This window comes from Lepidochelys kempii, chromosome 13 (genome assembly GCF_965140265.1).
Source record: "Lepidochelys kempii isolate rLepKem1 chromosome 13, rLepKem1.hap2, whole genome shotgun sequence".
NCBI lineage: Eukaryota > Metazoa > Chordata > Testudines > Cheloniidae > Lepidochelys > Lepidochelys kempii.
Genome location: NC_133268.1, coordinates 19,304,156 through 19,326,599, shown reverse-complemented (window position 1 = coordinate 19,326,599; position 22,444 = coordinate 19,304,156). Strand labels below are relative to the sequence as shown.

The window sequence follows — 22,444 nt, the reverse complement described above, 5'->3', positions numbered from 1 at the left end:
TCTTTGAAAAACAATCTGAAGACAGCACTACAAATCTAGGAAGCAAAGAAGGAAAAGTTTCAAAGACAGCTGTGCCCTAGCATAAGGGGTTTAAGCAGACAATACTTAACTCTGTGAAACCCATTCCCAGCTCCTATTATCCTCAATCATTTGCGTGAGTGCAGATGTCTTTTTTTAATCCAGGGATATGATGTTGTGACTAGTAACGCTAGACATGGTCATGGCAGCATTGCCAGAAACAACAGATAATTAATTGTCAAATGCCATTATCCTGGATTGCCTTCTTAGCTGAAATTCTCAGTACCAAATGAAGAATGTCTCTGCAATGTAAGCGAACTCCAATGTATCCGTCTCTTCTTTCAGACTGCACAATGTCACAGATCTACTGGTGATGACTTTGAAAACTGCCTTGATGAGAAACCCTTTCTCCTTCTGTCTCCTACTGGGTGTCATCCCCTCCCCCCCTTGTTTTTATTACTAAGGACATTTGTTTGAAAACCAAGATATTTGTTCCATAGCAGTATCTCTGCTCCATGCTGCTTTTTAATTTTAAAAAAATTGATTTGAAATTACTTCCACAACAGCTGTTTGACAAATTAAATCGCTCATAAATAGGATAAAATCACAGGGGGCCAAATTCATTACTGGTGGAATTCCATTGCTTTCAGTGTAGTTCCACAGCAAGCCATTTGGTATTGTGTGTGTGTGTGTGTAGTCATAAGATCGACAATCCTTTGAGCTCCAAAAATTCACTGAATGGATGAAAGGCATGCACATTATGTTAGAAGGGACACAGGGGAGTTGGAATTCATGCTAATGGTTGCATAATATATCTCTTAGTCTCACTCTTGGTTTTTGTTTTTGAGGTGACTAGTAATCTATTTTACATTCTAAAGGGACCTCTCTGACTGGTTAGAGAAGTGAAAGAGTCATCTTTGTCAGTTTAACAGGTTAGATTAGGAAGCTGAGGTAGACAAGAATTTTTCGATGTACAATGCACTTTATTATTTGATGTACATCAAGGAGCCCACTATATTTCAATGGAGTGTCCCAGTGCGTGATCCCCTCTGAAACCAAACAAAAACTCTGTACAAACAGCATTATACATGCCATCTGCCCAGGACATGAACTACTAACCCAAGGCTGACCAGAGATACTATGACTATCAGAAGATGTGTGGACAGGTCTTAGACCCTGCTAGCAGCTCCTGATATTTCCAAGTGCAGAGTACTACATGAAGAGGTGAACAAGACAAGGAAATCTCAAACTTTGGAGATTACCATGGATGTAGACCTACATAAGGATCTTAGGACAAAATGTTTATTTTTATTAAAGACTTTGCCTTTTCAAACTCCACACAGGTCTAGTATTCAGGCTCCTTCTGTCTACAGAGTGCAGCTGGACAGCCTTTCCTAGCCCTAGGAAACATGGCATTTCACTAGAATTAATTGCCAATTCACTTCTATATCACCACATAAAAAATGAAGAGACCTTGAAAAGGCTAGCAAATGGGATGTTCTGGGACTGCCTCTTTGACTCTGCTGTTGAGAAAAGAGCTCAGCTCTGTGGTCAGACTCAGCCAGACGTGTCCATCACTGCAAGCCTGGTAGATCTGGCCTCTGAGATTCTCAAGAAGTTCCTATCTAGATCAAGCCAAAGGAAACATATGTGTCACACTACCACCTACTATATTCTGCTACCTTAATATATCTCAGGGGCTCAGTGACAGAGCTGTGTGATACAGCAGTTTCTGTTTGTGTGGAGTGTGCCAAGGTAGTCTGCTATTGAGGATGGTAGCACAGAGTGGTTAGCCCACCCTACCCCCCGGCATGGCCCTTTAAGGCTTCAGAGGGTCCAATAGATATATATGAGACCTAAGGCTCCATGGAATTAATGGTACTTGAGGAAAGAATCTGGACCCTACACCCCTCTCACCCAAACAACTGGGAAGGAGTTGGGACCTTGGGAGCAGCATAAAGGCTGCCTCCGCCTTCAGAGCAGGCAGTCCCTGACAGAAGGCTACTCTGCAGAATGCCCCAGAGTGGAAGGCTAATTGGTAAGGGTGTTCAGCTAAAGAAAACTGGGAATTTAAGTCACAATCACAGCTCCAGGAAAAGGGCTGGGGAGGTAATCCCTGCTTAAGGGAAGGTAGGAGTGATTAACCTAAGGCAAAGAGGCCTGGGAGAGAACCCAAGCTCCAGACAGAGGGCTGACAGGGACCTTCTACTCAGGTGAGGGTAGGATTGGCTCATCTAAGCTAAAGAGCTAGGAGTTACTTGTCATCTCCCAGCTGCTGGGAGTAACCTTGAGGGGGTAGAGACAGTGGTGAGGAACCAGAGATCCCAATTAGGGATATTAGAATCCGGAGATGTGGGGAAAGATGTTGACAAGATAAGTAAAAGATAGGAGCAGCCCAGGAAAAATGGCAGAGGGATTGAAGGAACAGTCCTTGGCTACCTAAACAAGTCCTGGAGCTGGAACCCAAAGTAGAGGGGGGGGGGCCTAGGTTCCCTTCCCTCTTGATCTGGGGAATGATAAGGGCATCAGAAAGAGAAGAGGTCAAGTATTGTGGGCCCCAGATGCAGGTTGAGGACTGAGCTCAGAAGCCCTCAGACTTTGGGATTTCCTATCTGGGACTTTTCTGTTAACCTGGAAGAGGAACAGATTGGGCAGTGACCTGGCTGGAGGGCTAGGCTACGTATAAAGATGTTGTGACACCAGAATGACTACAGGAGGGCACCAGACTGAAAATAGCCCTGCAACACCACACCCAGACTCAGGGAAGTGATCTGGAGGTGAGAGGCATGATGACAGGGGGCTATAAAAACTTTGTAAAGTTTCTGGCCTATGTTAAGTTCACCACCCTTCCCTCTGAGTTCTGAATTTGAACCCAAAACCTCAAACCTCAGTCAAAACCATCAAGTTTTATCTGGTTTCCATTCAAAACCACAAAAGTTCCTGGGGTTTATTCAAAACCTGATTCACATGTTCTTGCTTGAAACTTGACCCAGGTACACTGAAAGATTCATGAAGCTTAGTAAAAGTCAGGTAAGCTTTGGGTCTGTAATAAAACCCCAGAGCAGGTGAATTTTGTGCCCAGTTTCTGGTTCATTATTAAAGCCTCACATAGGTCTGCTAACTAGTGAGACAGTAACAATCTATGGAGCAATTCATTTTTCTAAATGAGGCTGGATTCAAAGCTGAAATTCCCAGGTGTGCAATACCATTCTGCTCCATTTCTTGGCATTTGTATACACAATGGAGGATTTTTCCAAACATCTGGACAGTGATGCATATTATTATCTGTCACTTTTTCCAGTGTAGGAATATCAAGAAAGGTTCATATTAATTTGGATGATGATGAAAGATCTGGGAATGATTCGTATTTCCTCAGTTGGACCCAGCCAGCTTCATCTCTGGGCCTTCTTTAAATCAGATAAATTAGAAATGGAAAAAGGCCTACTCAATCAATCAGACCAGCTGCCTCTTTAGCTACTTTCTACAGTTCTTCTACAGCTTTGAGGTTTGCATATACTTTTCAGATATCTGTGGATTCTTATCATGTCCCCCCGTCATTATATAGTCCATCAAGATATAATTAGCTTTTTATTCTTTCTTTGTAAATCTCCAGTTTGCGACCATACCCTTCACCAGCTGAAGTGTATCTTTTTCTATTGCAGGAGTAGCTATTGCAGCCATTTCTACCATATCCTATTTACCAGTCTTAATATAGCAGGTGAGAGGTTTCTGTGGCAGCTTACAGAACTGTCTCCATAGGAGTCCTTCATCCGCTTTAACAGGGTTGGTGTGGGCCTCCTGATCAACACAGGACAATCAATAATATGATACAAATTCCTACAGGGTACCTGAATTCTCTGATTCTCAGACTGTGGACTCTCCTTAATTGTTTCAGTAAGAGTCAGTCCTGAACTCCCCTACATCTGGTCAGCTCACACAAAAGCTGTGTGTTCCCCAGTGTAAAACAATCAATCACTTTAATATTGGATGGAAAGGCAGACAGAGACAAACACATGGATGTTTGGGTTGGGTGTGCTGTTTTTTCTTTTTCCAATTAACCTTTTGCGTATCTAAGGCGGTTTCCAAGGAGACAGAGGAATTGTTCAACCCGTTGACAAATGGTTCTCGTCTGACACTGGGAACGCTCTCCTCAGAGTGGGGCCTCTGACAGCCACATAATATGATTGTACTTGGCAGAGCAATTCCTTAAATTTGAGGGGGGGTGTCCAGAGATTTACTCAGCTGTAGCAGCTGATGTGTTTACCAAAAGAGGTTCTGCCATACAGTTCTCAGCAGTAGGACAAACCTCTATATGGGTCTGTAGCTAAGAGTTATAAATTACTTGGACAAAGGAAGGGAGAAGAGGCTTTCTGTGCGGTTACCTTGTAGCAAGCCATACTCCCCAAACCACTGTGACAGACCTCGCTTCATTACCCAAACCTGGTCTCCAGTGCCAGGAGCCACTGGTGTCTGGCAGAATTAAAAAACAAAAAACTATTTAGCCACTAGCATGGGGGAACATGGTGCCTTGTTGCTCTACAGTACTTTGTGTGTCCCAAAGAAGAGTAGCATTGATGGACCCTGAAAGGGACCTATCAAGCACTTCTCAGCCAAAAATACCCTCCCGAGAACTTGAGATTCATAAGCATGTACTTAGTCCCTGTCCCAAAGATCTTACAGTCTGTCTTTCTGCTCTGTTTGTACAGCACCTAGCACAATGGTGTCCTGGGTCCTACAATAACAATAGGCACATAGGCTCCATATGCAGTGCAGGAGAGAGAGGCACCTAAAAATGGGATCCCCAAAAGCCTGCATGGAGAGCTGCCTAAGTTAGCCAGTAGGAGATGCCAACCCGAGGGTGTATCCTAAGCCCCACCCCTCTCGCAGAGGTAGGCACCTACGTACAGGCTGAAGGCAGGTACCCTTTTGTTTGTGATCCATAACCAGGACCACCTTCCTGGAGTAAGGCACCTTAGGCGCTTAAGATGGTTCTTGGGACTGAGTTAGGCACCTGCCTAATTTGAAACAAAATGGCTAGAAGAGAAGGTGGTGATGTGGTACTACTACCCCTGTAACTTTTAGCCCAGAGGTTAGCACACTCACCTGGGATGCTGGAGACCCAGACTCAATTCCCCACTCAGCCTGATGGGGAAAAAAGATTTGAACAGACTCCCACCTCTCCTGAGAGTGCCCTACCCACTGGGCTATGGGATGTTCCGAGTGGGTGTCCCTGAATCTCCCCTACTGAGGCTGTTTTTGGGGCCAGTAAGAATGACTCCATAGCATGGTGGTTAGGCAACCCACCTGGGAGGTGGGAGAGCAGAGGGACTACAGTATCTGGAGTAAGGCAGCAGTGGGAATAACAAAAGGCAGAAATTTAGGTGGGTAAAGAACTTTTAGAGCAAAAATAGGTGGCAAGTGAGTTTAGGCCCTGGCCCGGGGAGTTAGATGGCACCAGATCGGAGCAGGGCAGTGGTGTCTAAATCTCTTTGGGGATGTGGGCCGAGGGGTCTAGTCACTTGAGGCCACACGGAGCATTTCAGAGGGATAAGCAGAAATGAAGCAGGTAAACTGATGCAAACACCCCCCAACCCCCAGGATCTGGTGCTATCCCATGGCTGGCAGGAGTAGCCCAGTTCCTTCCTTTCCTCAGGCACGTGGTGCCACTTAGTGGAAAGCTGTGAAAAAAACTCCGAGTTTATTGAATTATATCAGCAAAGGAGCCAGGGCCGGTGCTAGCGAAGGGGGAGCAGGGCTCACGCTGGCTTTGAACAGCCCCGTTCCCGAGGCAGGTGCTACCGCTCCGCTCTGCCTGCGGGGCTGCCCAGAGCCTTTGCCCCCAGGCCTTGCAGGGACTTGCTCGCCCCCACCAGCGGAGGGCGCTGCCGGGGAGACTCGGGAAGGCGCCCGGGGGGCTGGGCCGGGCTCCCCTGGCGGGTGGCGGAGCAGCAGGGGGGCCGGGCCGGGTGGGGCCCAGCCACCGCTTGGCTCTGGCAGCCGCCTCCGGCAGCCCAGTCTGTCCTGCGACGAAGATAACGGCGCCTCCCTGGGCCTGACGGACGGGACGCGCGGCCCCGCCCGCCGGACAGGGAGCCGCAGCCAGCCGCCCGCCAGAGCCCGGCCTGTTCGCCCTGAGGCCTACCGATGGGAGCCGGTCCGGGGGGCGGGAGCAACCCCCGAGACTCGCGCGGGCCCTGCTGGGGGCGCACGCGCGGGCCCTGAGCAGACCCGCCTGGCAAAGTTGCCCAGTCTCACGAGACACAAACGCGACCCCGAACAAGCAGTCCGCGGCGACCGGCGCTTCCCCCGGGCCAGCCGGGCCTGGCCCTCGGCGGCCGCTAGAGGGCGCCGCTGCCCTTGGACTCCCGTGGGAGCGGTGCGTCGTGACGCACGCACGTGCGGTGACGCAGTACGGCGGCCGGGAGAGGCCGGCAGGCAGGCAGGCAGGCGCCGCCGGGGCAGCGTGACCGTCTCGTCCGGCGGGAGTGACTTTGGGCGCGACCGCACCCGGGATGGAGCCGCTGGATCGCTGCGCCCGGCCGCTGCGCGCCGTCCTGGTGCGGAGCTCGATGCGGCTGTGGCTGCCCTGGGGCCTGCTGGGCCTCATGCTGGGCGGCTCCCTCCTGAAGGCGCTGGCGCCGCTGCCCGACTCCTACCTGAGCAGCAAGCGCAACCTGCTCAACATGTGAGGGGGCGGGGGCGGGACCTGGGGGGGCGGGGGCGGGGGTGGTCGAGGAGGACCGTGCTGGGGGGGTGAGTGACCCTGCTGGGTGGTGTATGGCTCGGGGGGGCTGGGGCTGTTTGAGCCCTGATCCAGCACCAGCCGGGCGCACGTCCCTCCCTCCATGCAGGGCTGCGGAAGGATCCTAGAGAGTCAGGACACCCATGCCACGCTCCTGCGGCTGGGCCTGGTTGCTTGTAGGACACGGAGGGGCAGGGGAGCCCTATGCAGGTGGCCGGCTAGCACCTTCCATCTGTGAGCAGCAGCATTCAAGGGGCCTGTGGACCTGACAGTCCTGCACCAGCCTGCCTGTGCTGTGCCGGCTCGTGTTCCTGTGATCCCTGAGGTTCCTGCGAAAGACAGAGATGAGAGATTAGTTTTACACTGTGCATCTGGCAGCCTTTTGTGTGCAGTCATTTTGCTGCTCTGTTAGTCTTTCCTCTGTGTGGTAAATCAGTTTTGTCTATTTGGATCTTCTACTCAGAAACAGGTTTCAGAGTAGCAGCCATGTTACTCTGTATTCGCAAAAAGAAAAGGAGGACTTGTGGCACCTGAGAGACTAACCAATTTATTTGAGCATGAGCTTTCGTGAGCTAAAGCTCACTAAATCGAAAAATGAATCATAGAATCATAGAATATCAGGGTTGGAAGGGACCCCAGAAGGTCATCTAGTCCAACCCCCTGCTCGAAGCAGGACCAATTCCCAGTTAAATCATCCCAGCCAGGGCTTTGTCAAGCCTGACCTTAAAAACCTCTAAGAAAGGAGATTCTACCACCTCCCTAGGTAACGCATTCCAGTGTTTCACCACCCTCTTAGTGAAAAAGTTTTTCCTAATATCCAATCTAAACCTCCCCCACTGCAACTTGAGACCATTACTCCTCGTTCTGTCATCTGCTACCATTGAGAACAGTCTAGAGCCATCCTCTTTGGAACCCCCTTTCAGGTAGTTGAAAGCAGCTATCAAATCCCCCCTCATTCTTCTCTTCTGCAGACTAAACAATCCCAGCTCCCTCAGCCTCTCCTCATAAGTCATGTGTTCCAGACCCCTGATCATTTTTGTTGCCCTTCGCTGGACTCTCTCCAATTTATCCACATCCTTCTTGTAGTGTGGGGCCCAAAACTGGACACAGTTCTCCAGATGAGGCCTCACCAATGTCGAATAGAGGGGAACGATCACGTCCCTCGATCTGCTCGCTATCCCCCTACTTATACATCCCAAAATGCCATTGGTCTTCTTGGCAACAAGGGCACACTGCTGACTCATATCCAGCTTCTCGTCCACTGTCACCCCTAGGTCCTTTTCCGCAGAACTGCTGCCTAGCCATTCGGTCCCTAGTCTGTAGCTGTGCATTGGGTTCTTCCGTCCTAAGTGCAGGACCCTGCACTTATCCTTATTGAACCTCATCAGATTTCTTTTGGCCCAATCCTCCAATTTGTCTAGGTCCTTCTGTATCCTATCCCTCCCCTCCAGCGTATCTACCACTCCTCCCAGTTTAGTATCATCCGCAAATTTGCTGAGAGTGCAATCCACACCATCCTCCAGATCATTTATGAAGATATTGAACAAAACCGGCCCCAGGACCGACCCTTGGGGCACTCCACTTGATACCGGCTGCCAACTAGACATGGAGCCATTGATCACTACCCGTTGAGCCCGACAATCTAGCCAGCTTTCTACCCACCTTATAGTGCATTCATCCAGCCCATACTTCCTTAACTTGCTGACAAGAATACTGTGGGAGACCGTGTCAAAAGCTTTGCTAAAGTCAAGAAACAATACATCCACTGCTTTCCCTTCATCCACAGAACCAGTAATCTCATCATAAAAGGCGATTAGATTAGTCAGGCATGACCTTCCCTTGGTGAATCCATGCTGGCTGTTCCTGATCACTTTCCTCTCATGCAAGTGCTTCAGGATTGATTCTTTGAGGACCTGCTCCATGATTTTTCCAGGGACTGAGGTGAGGCTGACTGGCCTGTAGTTCCCAGGATCCTCCTTCTTCCCTTTTTTAAAGATTGGCACTACATTAGCCTTTTTCCAGTCATCCGGGACTTCCCCGGTTCGCCACGAGTTTTCAAAGATAATGGCCAATGGCTCTGCAGTCACAGCCGCCAATTCCTTCAGCACTCTCGGATGCAACTCGTCCGGCCCCATGGACTTGTGCACGTCCAGCTTTTCTAAATAGTCCCTAACCACCTCTATCTCCACAGAGGGCTGGCCATCTCTTCCCCATTTTGTGATGCCCAGCGCAGCAGTCTGGGAGCTGACCTTGTTAGTGAAAACAGAGGCAAAAAAAGCATTGAGTACATTAGCTTTTTCCACATCCTCTGTCACTAGGTTGCCTCCCTCATTCATTAAGGGGCCCACACTTTCCTTGGCTTTCTTCTTGTTGCCAACATACCTGAAGAAACCCTTCTTGTTACTCTTAACATCTCTGGCTAGCTGCAGCTCCAGATGCGATTTGGCCCTCCTGATATCATTCCTACATGCCCGAGCAATATTTTTATACTCTTCCCTGGTCATATGTCCAACCTTCCACTTCTTGTAAGCTTCTTTTTTATGTTTAAGATCCGCTAGGATTTCACCATTAAGCCAAGCTGGTCGCCTGCCATATTTACTATTCTTTCGACTCATCGGGATTGTTTGTCCCTGTAACCTCAACAGGGATTCCTTGAAATACAGCCAGCTCTCCTGGACTCCTTTCCCCTTCAAGTTAGTCCCCCAGGGGATCCTGGCCATCCGTTCCCTGAGGGAGTCGAAGTCTGCTTTTCTGAAGTCCAGGGTCCGTATCCTGCTGCTTACCTTTCTTCCCTGCGTCAGGATCCTGAACTCAACCAACTCATGGTCACTGCCTCCCAGATTCCCATCCACTTTTGCTTCCCCCACTAATTCTACCCGGTTTGTGAGTAGCAGGTCAAGAAAAGCGCCCCCCCCCAGTTGGCTCCTCTAGCACTTGCGCCAGGAAATTGTCCCCTACGCTTTCCAAAAACTTCCTGGATTGTCTATGCACCGCCGTATTGCTCTCCCAGCAGATATCAGGAAAATTAAAGTCACCCATGAGAATCAGGGCATGTGATCTAGTAGCTTCCGTGAGCTGCCAGAAGAAAGCCTCATCTACCTCATCCCCCTGGTCCGGTGGTCTATAGCAGTTGTAAAGCCCCAGAAATTGGCAGGGAGACTTGGGGACAGGATCTAAGAGCGATTAGATCAGATGGTGCTGACTCTTTCTTTCTTCTGGCTCCTAAAACACATTAAATATTTGGCCAAGCTTGTAAGGTCTTACGCTCAGTTTGATGGCATATGTCTGGTTATACTGTATAATACAGGGGTCTCAAACTCAAATGACCATGAGGGCCACATGAGGACTAGTACATTGGCCCAAGGGCCGCACCACTGACCACCCCCCGACCTGCTGTCCTGGCCCTGCCCCCACTCCACCCCTTTCATGAGGCCCCACCCCTGCCCCGCCTCTTCCCACCCCTTCCCTGAAACCCCCACCCCAACTCTGCCTCCTCCGTGCCCTCGGGGATGCAGGAGGGGTGCAGGGGACTCAGGGCAGGGGTTTGGGTGCAGGAGGGGTGTGGGTGCGGCACGGGGCTTAGGGCAGGGGGTTCGGCTGCAGGAGGGGTTCGGGGGGCGGGTCCGGCCCAGTGCACACTGGGGGCAGGACAGGCTGCCTGCCTGCCCTGCCCCGCCCCCGCACTGTTCCGGGAGGCGACCAGGACCTGGGGGAGGGGCACAGGGGTCTGTGGTTGCCCTGGCCGCGCCTTCAGGTACCTCCCTCGAAGTTCCCATTGGTCGGGAACTGGGAACCGTGGCCAATGGGAGCTTCGGGGGAGGTACCTAGAGGAGCGGCCAGGACAACACACAGACCCCTTTGCACCCACCAGGTCCTGGCCGCTTCCCAGAGCGGTGCCGGGGCAGGGCAGGCAGGCAGGGAGGGAGCCTGCCCTGCCCCCGGTGTGCACCAGGCTGGAGCCACTTTAGGTAAACGTTGTGGGGGGTCCATGGGGAGCTGGTGGGTCGCAGAAAATAACATGCGGCCCACGAGCTGCGTGTTTGAGACCTCTGGTATAATGCAATAACTTTTGAATGTTGGAAAATTGGAGGACACTTGAAGCCCCTGCCGTATTTTCAAGTACCTCTGCAATTGTCAGTAGATCAAAGAACTGGTTTATGGCAACAATTAATACCTTCCAGGATAACAATATCCTGTCTCATCTCTGTTTATATAATGTGTTGACACCCTGAATGATTTTTCTCCAGACAGAAAGAAGTGAAATAATGATAGTGGGCAGCCCCTGGGATGAGGGGAAGGGGGAGTAAACAGAGCTCTTGGTTTGGGAGGAATGGGGAATCACACAAACCCAGGGGGGAAGTGAGGAGCGGGAGGCACAGAGAAGCCCCGACATGAGCGTGGGAGGTTGCAGAGAATCCCTGGAGTTGAGAGGGAACTTGTAGGGGAGAATGGAAGGATGCAAAGAGCCTCTGGTGTATGCAAATGAGCAGAGCCTACAGCAGCGGCAAAGTGTGCAACATCTCCCCACCCCCATTCCCATGATGTTGATATTACTTTTTCATGTTACCAATTGTAGTTGCTATGGGGATGTAAATCCATTGTGGATTGGAGGGCAGGGGAGACCAGATACTCCAGACACTCATGAAGAGGGAGGGATGTGTCCGCAAGACCATCTATTTGGCGGTCACTTGAAAGCTTAAGGACCCCCTGTTCTCCAGGTTTCTAGATTAGATGCTGTGGTGTTGGGTGCTGTGTAAGTAACCAAGGTAAACAGTTGTGAGTGATGTAATTTAGAAACCTCTTCTATGTACACCCCTAATCCCTACCCCTTCCTTGCTGTCTCGGAGGTTAATATATTTATATGTTTCCTTTGGCTTCTCCCTGGCAGCTATTTTGTCAAATTGGCCTGGGCCTGGACGTTCTGGCTGCTGCTACCCTTCATTGCTATCACCAACTACTATCTCAGCCGAAATGTCCTGGGGGTGCTGCGGCGTCTCGGCACCTTGCTGGTGGGCACTGTGGTTTGGTACGTCTGCACTAGTCTCTTCTTGCGCATAGAGGATTTCACTGGCAACTGCTACAAATCGCCAGCACTTGATGTGCTGTTCCAGGAGCACCCCAGCAAGTGGCAATGCCGCCAGGGTGGTGGCTTCTGGAATGGCTTCGACATCTCAGGGCACTCCTTCCTCCTAACATACTGTGCCCTGATGATTGTGGAGGAGATGGCTGTGCTGCACGTCCTGAACACTGACCGGAGCCCAAGATTACATGCAGTGGTCAATGCCCTGTTCGTTGCCTTGAGCTTTCTGACCCTGATCTGGGTCTGGATGTTTTTTTGCACTGCTGTATATTTCCATGACTTCTCCCAAAAATTGTTCGGCACCCTAGTGGGTCTGTCAGCCTGGTATGGAACATACAGGTTCTGGTACTTGAAATCCTTTTCTCCTGGACTTCCTCCCCAAAACGCTAGCTTGAGTTCAAAGAAGCCTAATTGTAGCAGATAAAAATTTCTGTAATTCAGATTTTGTTTTAAGTACAGGAATATGAGTTTGTCCAATGCTCCATTTTTTTTTTTTTTTTTTAAAAGAGCATATTTAAGGGGATGGGAAGAAAGGCCAATAGTCTTTACAGTCTGATGCCTGGCTTGTGGCTATGGTCTAGTTCCTGGTGAGAAAATGTTGATATCACAGAACTGCCTACCGTGATTGGGTGTAATTGGCTACCTAACTGAAATCTGAGCAAAGAGGCCAAGGGTTGGATCCAGCCTGGAGACTGAATTCTCTTCTCCCTTTCTGGGGGTCCTGCTGGGGCAAGCTTGAGGCCCATTGGCGAGGTGCTGTAAAGAAAGCCTGCACTGCTACTACCTATGCTCTCTCTACCTGTTCTGTTGATAAACAGAGGATCCAGAATTGGCAGAGATCTTCAGTCTTTAGGGCTATCAACCCAACACCTTTCACTGATCTGAAATTCATCATTCTCTTCCCCATCCCCATCATCTTTTTTTAAGATAAAATATTTCACATGGTCCAAACCTTGTGCTCGGTTTTAATTCTGACTTTTTGAATACTCTAGTTGTGATCTTTACAAATGTGCCTGGGGCAGTGTAATGGTGCTAACTATTGCAGCAGACTTTTAATTGGCAATCAAAATGCACTTATTAAAGCAGAATGTAGCTGGGTTGTGAAACTGGAGCACCTCACATTCTCAGACTGTTAAATACTTTCACTTCCCATAAATTTTAATTGGCCATCTGTATATTCAGCAGCAAGAAGAGAGACTTTGCTTTTTGCGACCCAGAGCCTAATGTTAGGTCACAGCTTTAAATTGACTCCTCCTCTCGATCTTTGGAAATGAAATTCCTAAAAAATAAATTTTATTGCTTCATATGATGATAAAAAATTTGATTTGCCCCTTTATTCTTAACACTAATTGTAAAAATAGCAAGATGGTATGTTTTGTTAAAATGTAATAATAAGATGACTCCTCCCAGTTCTCTGTTAATTGGCTTGTACAAAAATGTTAATGATTTAAAAGATTTTTTTTTTCAGATGTTATAAGTTGCAAATTTTGTATTTGCAATAAAAAAGCTCTGTTTGATGTGTTCCTTTCAGACGGACGCCCAGCGGATTTCTGGCCTCATGTAACAAGTGCATTGGCTGGACCCATTATATCTTGAATCATTCTGTTTGTTAGGGGTTGTATGTAATATAGCATTTCTGCCAAGGGTATTGTAGCAATATGTTTAAAGAAATACTTATTCTTATCTTTTTGTTGGCATCAATAAGCTATTTTAACTGCATACTAAGTTGTGGCAAAAAGTGGTAGCCAGTAAAACCCTATTATGTACAAATTGGGATGTCTATGTTCTGTCCTTCATGTGAGATGGACATTTAGCATAATTTTTAGTTTAAAAATTTTATCTGTTTTACAAAAGCCTTATTCATGTCATGAGTAGACAAACCAAAATCAGTTTCACAACAGTACTAGTGAGTCCAGCAGGCTATCAAAAGCTTTTGGTAGCTCATCTGTATGTCTTCTAAACTGTAGCTAGTTCTAGTAGCACAGTGATGGACCTAATTTTCTACATCACTTGATTTTGAGTTGTGTTTTGCTGTCTTTAGGACAAGGGGTTCCATACCCTGATCTTAATATGCTCATGTTGCCACCTTAACACTTCTTTCCTAGCCAGAGAGGGAGACCGTCCTGCAAATACAAACAGGTTAATTTCTCATTTGGGGCCTGATCCTTTGAAATGCTGACTTCCCTCTGTTCCCATTGAATCAAGTGATGGTTGAGGGTCCTCGGGAGCTCCCAGAAGGCACAAAGCAGATCTCAGGATCAGGCTGTCTCATGAGATTCCTGTGAGTAGATGAAAAATACAGCTTTGTGTTTTGGGTTGTTCTTTGGGTATGTCTACGCTTTGAGCCAGAGGTGTAATGTTCAGCTCAAGGAGACATACCTGCACTAGCTCTGTTCAAGTTATCACACTAAAAAGTGTAGGCATGGTGGCAGGAGGTGGCAGCCACCCCGAGTACGATGCTGTCCAGGCCTCTCTAAGAACATACTCAGGTGGCTCGCTCAACATGCTGCCACGGCTACACGGCAATCTGAGATAATCTCTTCAAACTGGAAATTACAGCTCCAGTTCGAACTGTAGTCGGATCCATTGTGTCAAACCACCTTTCAGCTGCTTTATTGGACACCTTGTCTACATGAGAAAGTTTCATCAGTTTAATTTAAATCAGCATTTAAACTGATAGGGTTTCACATTAGTTTAACTATATGCGGACACTCTTATTTTGGTTTAGCTTAAACCTGTTCCCAGTAGATTTAAACAAAACTGCTAAAAGCCCAGACTCCTCGGCGCAGACACCCCAAGATCCCACTCTTTCCTGAACTGATATTTATACTCCTTTATAGTGACATGAGAGGCCACACACGGGTTATATCAGTTTTACTGTATCTGTTTAAATTATGCCGGTGCCACATTCCCATGTAGATAAGGCCTGAGTAGAACCCCAGTATTATTAAAAACTATGCAGTTAAACTGACAGGCTTTTAAAGCTTAAGTTAAAATTAGCTTCCCCTCTGGAAAACACTGTTTTTGTGCAATATGTTTACAAATACTTCCATTCACTTAACCAGTGTGTCATAGTAACTGTTTATTATGATTATTAAAATTAATAGCATAGAATATGAAAATGCTTGAAACTTTACTGTAACCTCAATGCTAGTATGTTAGACAAATGTAACTGATCAAATTTACCTAGAGGACTTACAAGGGGTTGTGTGGTTGAGGTTCAATTTCTGGAGCCTCTAAAGATAAATTAAGGGCCTGCTGCTGCTACTTGTGCCCATGTAGTTAATGGGACTACTTGCATGAGTAAAGACTACTCTGGTGAGTAAGTATTGCAGGATGAGACTTTTAAGTTTGTCATTGAGAATTCCTATGGTATTTGGACACATCAGTAGGGCCCAAATTTTCGAAAATATGAGGCACGAAAATGTATGAGCAAAACGAGTGTTCTAACGTGTGTCCACTGTGCAGACTGATTGTGTAATTGTCTATATAAATACCCATCTGAGCAAACTATCTTAGTAATACACCTGCGCTTTGTGCTCCTAGAGTGAAAACTTTGCCCCATTGAAGTCAATGGCAAAACTCCCACTGTGTGGCCTGGATTTCGTTCCTAATGTGTTTGAAAATCTCGGGGGTAGGTGTCCAGCCTCAGTACAGAGGCCACACGTTTAGATTTCGCTTGCTGCGTTCAGACATTGGAACTTTTGTGCCTTTTGATCCTACCACAGGCAGATGATCTCGTCCTTTTCGTTTTCAATGTTAATCTAATAGCTGTCTGTGGAATTCAACGGCAGGAAATCTTCTCTCCATGTGTATTTTTTTCTCTTTATTTGGGAGAGGGAGGGCGGGTAGCTTATATTTACCACTGGAATGAAAATCCAGTCCCTCCACATCAAGGGTAAATTTGCAGCAGAGAAGAAAACTCCACTCTAAACAGCTGGATTTGGTGTGGATTGTTGCCAAGTGGACAGATCTTTTCTTTGAACTTGCTGGAAATACATCTGGAATTTGCATGAGTTTTAAAAACTAAAAACTGGAAAAAGTATTTGAGAGGACAATATTCAAATCTTGCAGTGGATGGTGATATGAAGCAATTGTAATCATGAAATTATAACTCATAACAGCCTTGTTTGACTTCCTGAATTAAAGTCTCTTGCCTACATTCAGTATTGTGTCCCCGGTGTCTTTGAAATTTAGAGAATTTTTTTCGTCATCATCCCACTACAATACACAAAAAAAGTAAACAAAATACATTTTTAAAAGTAGCTTTTTGCTTATTCCTAGCTCTGTATATTTAAGGTTGTGGCTTATTTTTGGGTGTTCTATATAATGACACCATTAAAAGAAATAACTTCGGATTTTTTGGCATTTCAGATCTCAGAGCTTTCACCTAGCCAAGGGCCTGCCTGTTAAGGAACGGAGGGACAAGAGGAATAGCAAAGTAGGAAGTTTTAAAAAGATTTGGGATTAATTTAACTTCATATTACCATTTCCTATAACATGTTTTATCTATTTATATCCTAATGGGTAGGAACAGAATCCCAGCATGGGGCAGAGGAGAGTTTAGGTCTTTCATAAGAATAGGGTGAAAGGTCAGGTTTTAAACAAAACTGAAACTGCCTGGGTTTCGATGCTTTCTCTTTTTTCCCCTAAGTCTCATTTCTGCCCGTAAATTAAGCTTTGCTCTCTGACCTCGCACACTGGGGTTTACCCCCTACTTTTGATTTGACCATTTATTGATACCACAACCGTAAAACCTTTTAGTGATGTCTGTGTAAGAGTAGTGCAGTTAGGACACCTCCCCTCTCAAACTGCCGAACATTTTGAGTCCACCTCTATTTCTGGAGTGAGGCTGTGATAACAGAATCGTACCTCGGGTGTAATTCGTCTGCATTACAATTCATGGTGATGCCAGATTGTGACCCTGGGTGCATTTTTATGGGCAAATTGGGTGCATCCAACTTTTCTGAAAAACCGAGGCCATTCCTGTTAAAAACCAGTTGGGTGTGAGCGTTTTCAGTGAAATATGTGGCTTCTGACTGTGCAGCAGCAGGTGATGGTGTTCCTGTACCTTGTCTGAGGTCATCTTTTTTTTTCAGTTCTTTGCCATCAGTTACCTAGTCAGACTCTGTTCACTCACACGCCTCTTCCTCTTTTTATAGCTTCTCCTGACCTCTTAGAGCTCCATTTATTAAAAAAGGGTGGTTGTTTTTTCTGTTCATATTCTTAAAGCATTTTGTCAGCCTATCAGGTGGAAGTTTGTTAGCATTTGTGAAAAGCCTCTGCAGCTCTGAACTATGATGACAGTCCTCCTTATGAACAGCTGGGGTAGCAATTGTAAAGTTGGACTAAAATACCCCAGGGCTAGCATGTGATGGAAATGTACTGATATTCCATGGGTCTGTTCTGCGCTGTGCAGAGCTGAACCACAAATGCACTGGGTTCCTGGCAGAAAGGGTGAATGTCACTTGCAGATGGCCCCTATCGTGGTCACACAGCTGCATAGGTCCGGGAACTACAGGTGCTGGGGGTGCTACCGCACCCCTAGCTTAAAGTGGTTTCCATAATATACAGGGTTTACAGTTTGGTTTAGTGGCTCTCAGCATCCATGCTATACAAATTGTTCCAGCATCCCTGCACAGCTGTGTGTTCTGTTAGGCTGATCCCTGTACTCATTGGTAAACCTAGTGTCTCTTGGTGGACTAGGTGAGGCTGACGCTGTGGTTGTCTTGGAGAATGGGCATTGTACGCTGCAGTAACTGGCATAAAGAGGGGCATTGGTGACATGCTCAGCAGGAAATTTAGTTGCTGCTTAGACCCAGGAAGGATGTTTTGGAGCTAAAACTGAATGCACAACAAGGATACAATGAGATTAAAGTTGGGGAACGGAGGATTGAATATCCAGGATCAAAAATATACAGAAAAACATGTAATGTTTAAGGGTCACTGCAACCCTATGGATATTGAGCCATAATATGAGGTGAGACCCCAATTGTACTGTATACCTCTCTGATGCATGGAAAGAGCCTTGAACTGTTAAACAAGAGAAGGTAAATATGAATAACAGTCTAATTGATCTACCCTGTTTCTAAGACCCTCTATTTAGATGTCCAATCTAGGTGCATCTCTGCATGTATAGGGGGTGTGTTTCAAACCATGTCCTACAATGTAATGAATTTTAGAGATCAGAGGGCAGATTCTTAGCTGGGGTAAACTGTCATAGTTCTGTGGAATTCAATGGAGCGATGACTGTTTACACCAGCTATAGATTTAATCCCTATTCCATAATGTTTGTCATGTTGAAGTCAAACCTACCTGAACCTCATGCTGCTACATGTCTGTACAGCCTTCCCCTGAAGTATTCCCGCCTTTCAAGAGAGAGGATACATTTACGAGAATTGCAGGTGATGTGAGGGTGCCTGTGATGGGCTCAGCAGACCATGTCTTAGAACGTGTGGGCTGTGTCTGGGGTTAGCTACATCATTAAAGAGGGAAACCATGGAACTATAGAAAGGACAGTGCTTTGAAACTTGTCTTCCTGGTGTGGGGCTCGACTGAGCTCTGCACCAGATTCATCTTAGAGGTGAGACTGAATCCATGAAACTTGCTGTCTTTTTGTTTTCAAATAAGCTCCAGCCTTGTTGTCAAATAAGCTCATTTCCCCTTGGGCCCCATGCTCTGACCCCAAATTTGTGGTCTGTTTCACCTGCAATAGTATTATGCACTGTGTTACTTTGGAGTGATACTCAAAGTGCAGCCTCCAGGTTTTGGGATGGTCTCTATTTATAGATCACAGAAACAAGCACCTGTTTGTTCATGTTTCACATTTGTTAGTAGTTTAGTTTAGTTTGTATTTATAGACAGTGGCTCTTCAAAGTCTCCTGCATTCCAGGCTCCCAGCAGCCTGTGGTCAGAGCCTGTTCTTTCTGGTTTGGTTTGTGGAGCAGTGTGGAATGCTATTTTTTATCTAATCAAATTGATCTCATTTTTTAAGATTATAGGTAGTTCCAATGGTATAAAGTGGGGAGGGGCAGAAGTGTTTTAGGGGCAAGGTTCCTCCCTGCTGGTACTTTTGTCAAGGTTAGTAGCTTGACATAGTGCAAAAATCTGGTTATTGTAAACCGATTCAAAGCATGTGAAATATTAGCACAAGTTACGTGTGACAGTTTCCTTTTATTGCAACAGATGACAAGGCTGGCCTTAGATTTAAGGCCCTGGCCTGAGCCTCGGCAGATCTGACTTCAGTTCCTGGCTCTGTCACAGATTTCCCAACTGATTTTAGGCAAGTCAGTTAGGGTGAAGCTCTGGCCCTGTTGCAAGCAATGGCAAAATTCCCATTGACTTCGTTCACTAGAGCCAGAATATCACGCTTTGTGTTTGTCACCCATCAAACTGGGGATGACAGTATTTCCCCGCAACACAGGCGTATTGTGAGGATAAATCCACTAATGGTGAGCTGCTGAGAACAATAAAATGCCTATGAGATCACTTGTTTAAATATAACTATTGTCATTCAGGTAAAAATTTGCCTGTTATTGTCTTGGTGACTCTTTCTACTATCCAGTGAGGAAAGGGAAAGAATTGGCAAAGCGGTAGTTACCAGAGAACAGCTCTGCAGACACCGGCTCGCCTCCAAAATAGTGACCTCTTATCCAAGTGTTTTCACTCTGCCAATGGTACAGGCTAGGGGATATATTCTCCTAGAGGTGGGGACTTACACACATGGAATTGGGATGACACTTTCAAAAATGTTACCTGTTTCTGGAGTGAGCTAGTCTCTGCTCCCTGGTTTCTCAAAGCAGTGTTTGAAATCCCCTGTCGTAGGAGAGACACAATGCTGTGAAGCTCTGTGTAGATCTTGACATGGGTCCCAGTAAGATCTCCTACAACTCTTAGGAACATCTTTAATAAAAAGCAGGACAGAAGAAGAGGTTCATGATAAAGACCACAGCTGGCTGTCCCCTATGGTGTGTAAAGGACTGGAGAATAAACCGCAGGAAATAATCCTGCGCTAGTTAAAGGACCGGGGCAGCAGGATATAGATCAGATGGCTGGGCGGTGAACGGACTTTTCTCTCTAGTGTCTGTGATGCCAAGTGGCACTAGCAGCTCACGACAGGCCCACCTTTTAAACTAGATATATTTTGGGCATCAGGCTTTTTTGAGTCTGGCATGGAATCATAGAAATGTAGGGCTGAAAGGGCCCACGAAGGATCATTTAGGCCAGTCCCTTGTGGGGAGGCAGGACCAAGTACACCTGACCCTGGCAGATAAGAAGGGGTGCAGAATCATGCCAAGGAACTGGTGCGTGTGAGCAGGCCAGGGGAAGAGTGGGCATGTAGCCGGTGCATCTACAAACTACTGTGCATGGATCCACTGTCAAAAGCCCCATGTAAGGAATCACGCAAGGCTATAGCTGCTGCTACAGTCCATGGGCTGTATCTGCATGTGAAATAGCTTTAGTATGTCTTTACTCACTTCCCATTATATATGTCACTTGGGCCTGGGTAAATACTGTTGAGCTTTGATCTTATGTCCTGAGAAGCACGATGGGTCTCTGGAGAGCGCTCAGGATGATCCCATCTCTCATTTGCAGGCAGCTTTCTTAGTCTCACCTGTAAACCTAGCGCTTTTCTCTAGCGTTGAAATCCTGAAGTGATTTAACTCTTCATTCATCAAGCTACACTCATCTTTCCTTATTCACATGACTTTATCCAAGTTGGCTGATCACACCAGTGTATGGCCCTGGGTTATCAAGACAGAACTGAATCTTTGAGCCAATTGTATCCCTGATGTTCCTCTAATTGATTTCAGTGGTTACCTCAAGGGAGGATTTGGCCCTTGGTGCGGCACGGGGCTAAAGGAACAAGTTTTTCTTGAAACTATGTGGCACTTCCCACCTAATAAATTACATTATTTGGACAGTCCCTATAGCCCTGTGAGGTAGCTGAGGGTTCTTCTCCCCAAGCTACAGATGGGTAAACTGAGGCACGGAGGAGTAAAATGATTTGCCAAAGGTCTCCCAGGGCCAGAACCCAGTTCCACTCCGCATACACTAAACCGTGAGTCTGCTATTCTGACAAATGCAGGAGCATTTCATTCTCAGCCAAAACATGAACCGACAAGTAGTTTAGTTTATTGTTTATATTGAAGCTGCTGTCTAGGAAACAAGAATTGGTCAGTGTTAAGGTGAAATGGAAGGCAAAGCAATCCGTTTTAGAGTGTTTGAGAGCTACAACCAAAGCTGTATGTACCTACAATGCTAAACCTCAGTGTACAGACAAGGTCCAGGCTCTGGCTTCCATTCACTTCCACTTTCCCTGGTTGCTACAGATTGAGTTCCCTGATATTCTTGCTAAGTGCAATAAGTGGTAAAGAAATCTACAAAAATAAATCTGTGATGAACCAATTACCCATCTATTTTATTTTCTTAAAACAAGATTATAATATTTCCAATATACAAGTCATTTTAAAAAACCGACAGACTGTGTTCATAATGTGTAATTCTTCATAGTGAAGGATGGGAAACTCTTGTAAATGTCTCTGTACGATAAAGGACAATATACTAGCAAAAAGTAAAGTCACGTGGACATGCTAGGAAACCAAAGTAAGAACAAAGGATGTGAAATGCACTCATGGCTGTTTATTTCAGACTGAACAAAAGATCCATCATTTTTGGCCTCAACCAGCTAAAAACCCTGGCCTTAGTTTTATTCAGTACTGGAAATGGATTGGTCTGGATTCCCTAGTTCTTGGTCATTTAGGCCCCAATTCAGCTAAACCCTTAAGCACATGCTGAGGTCTAACCCTGTTCACACAAGTGCTTATGCATGTGTTTACACCACATTAAAGTCAATGGGAGTTAAACATGTGCTTGAAGTTAAGCATGTGATTAAGTGCCTTGTTGGATAACAAAAGCACTGGTTTGCTGAAATGGGGCTACGGGGCTTGATTCTGCCTCACTGAGTCAAGGAAAGCTTTTGTCATTGACTTCAGTGTTGGGTCAGAACTTTATTCTCTTCTATCCTATGAATACCTGCAGATGCAAAACTGCGATATTTAATTTCTGATATTCAGAGCAGTTTCCTTATCCTTGGATTATTCATTCAGTGACTTATCAATACCTAAAGGCCTTTAGTAATATCTGATAAATTTGGTGCATTATTGTAGTGTCCTAAAACAGGATTTTGGAGCAACCTGGAGTGGTTTGACTTAACTCTTGATGGTGTTGACCAATGCTGTAGAGTTTCTTTTAGCATAAGTTTAAAACATGGCCTAATGTTAAGTAGTTTCACAAACACTATCATTTGCTATGTTTTTTTTTTTTTCCTTTTAACTGATGTCCCGGATGCAAAGTCCTGTATCTATTTAGTCTCAAACAGGCACAACACGTGCAGCGCCCCTGCAAGCTTCCCCCACCCTGCCCCATCTATGGGCCTTGACCAAGCCTGACCTTAGATGAGCAATCTGAGAGGATAATTCTAGCTCCATGGCCCTGCACTCCGTACCTGAGCTGTTCAGGCTGCCAACAATTGTGTCATGTGGACACTTGTCTGTTCAGAAACAGACTATGATCCTGCCACTAATTTCACGAGCAGTCACCAA

General features: G+C 46.4%; 1 protein-coding gene across 1 annotated transcript; it reads left to right on the top strand.

Annotated features, from left to right (window-relative positions):
* Positions 1-6,424: 6,424 nt before the first annotated feature.
* On the top strand, positions 6,425-13,017 carry FITM2 (fat storage inducing transmembrane protein 2). The gene is made up of 2 exons (XM_073309575.1): positions 6,425-6,703; positions 11,649-13,017. The coding sequence occupies exons 1-2, from the start codon at positions 6,531-6,533 to the stop codon at positions 12,262-12,264; spliced, it is 789 nt and encodes a 262-aa protein (XP_073165676.1). The 5' UTR covers positions 6,425-6,530; the 3' UTR covers positions 12,265-13,017.
* Positions 13,018-22,444: the final 9,427 nt, after the last annotated feature.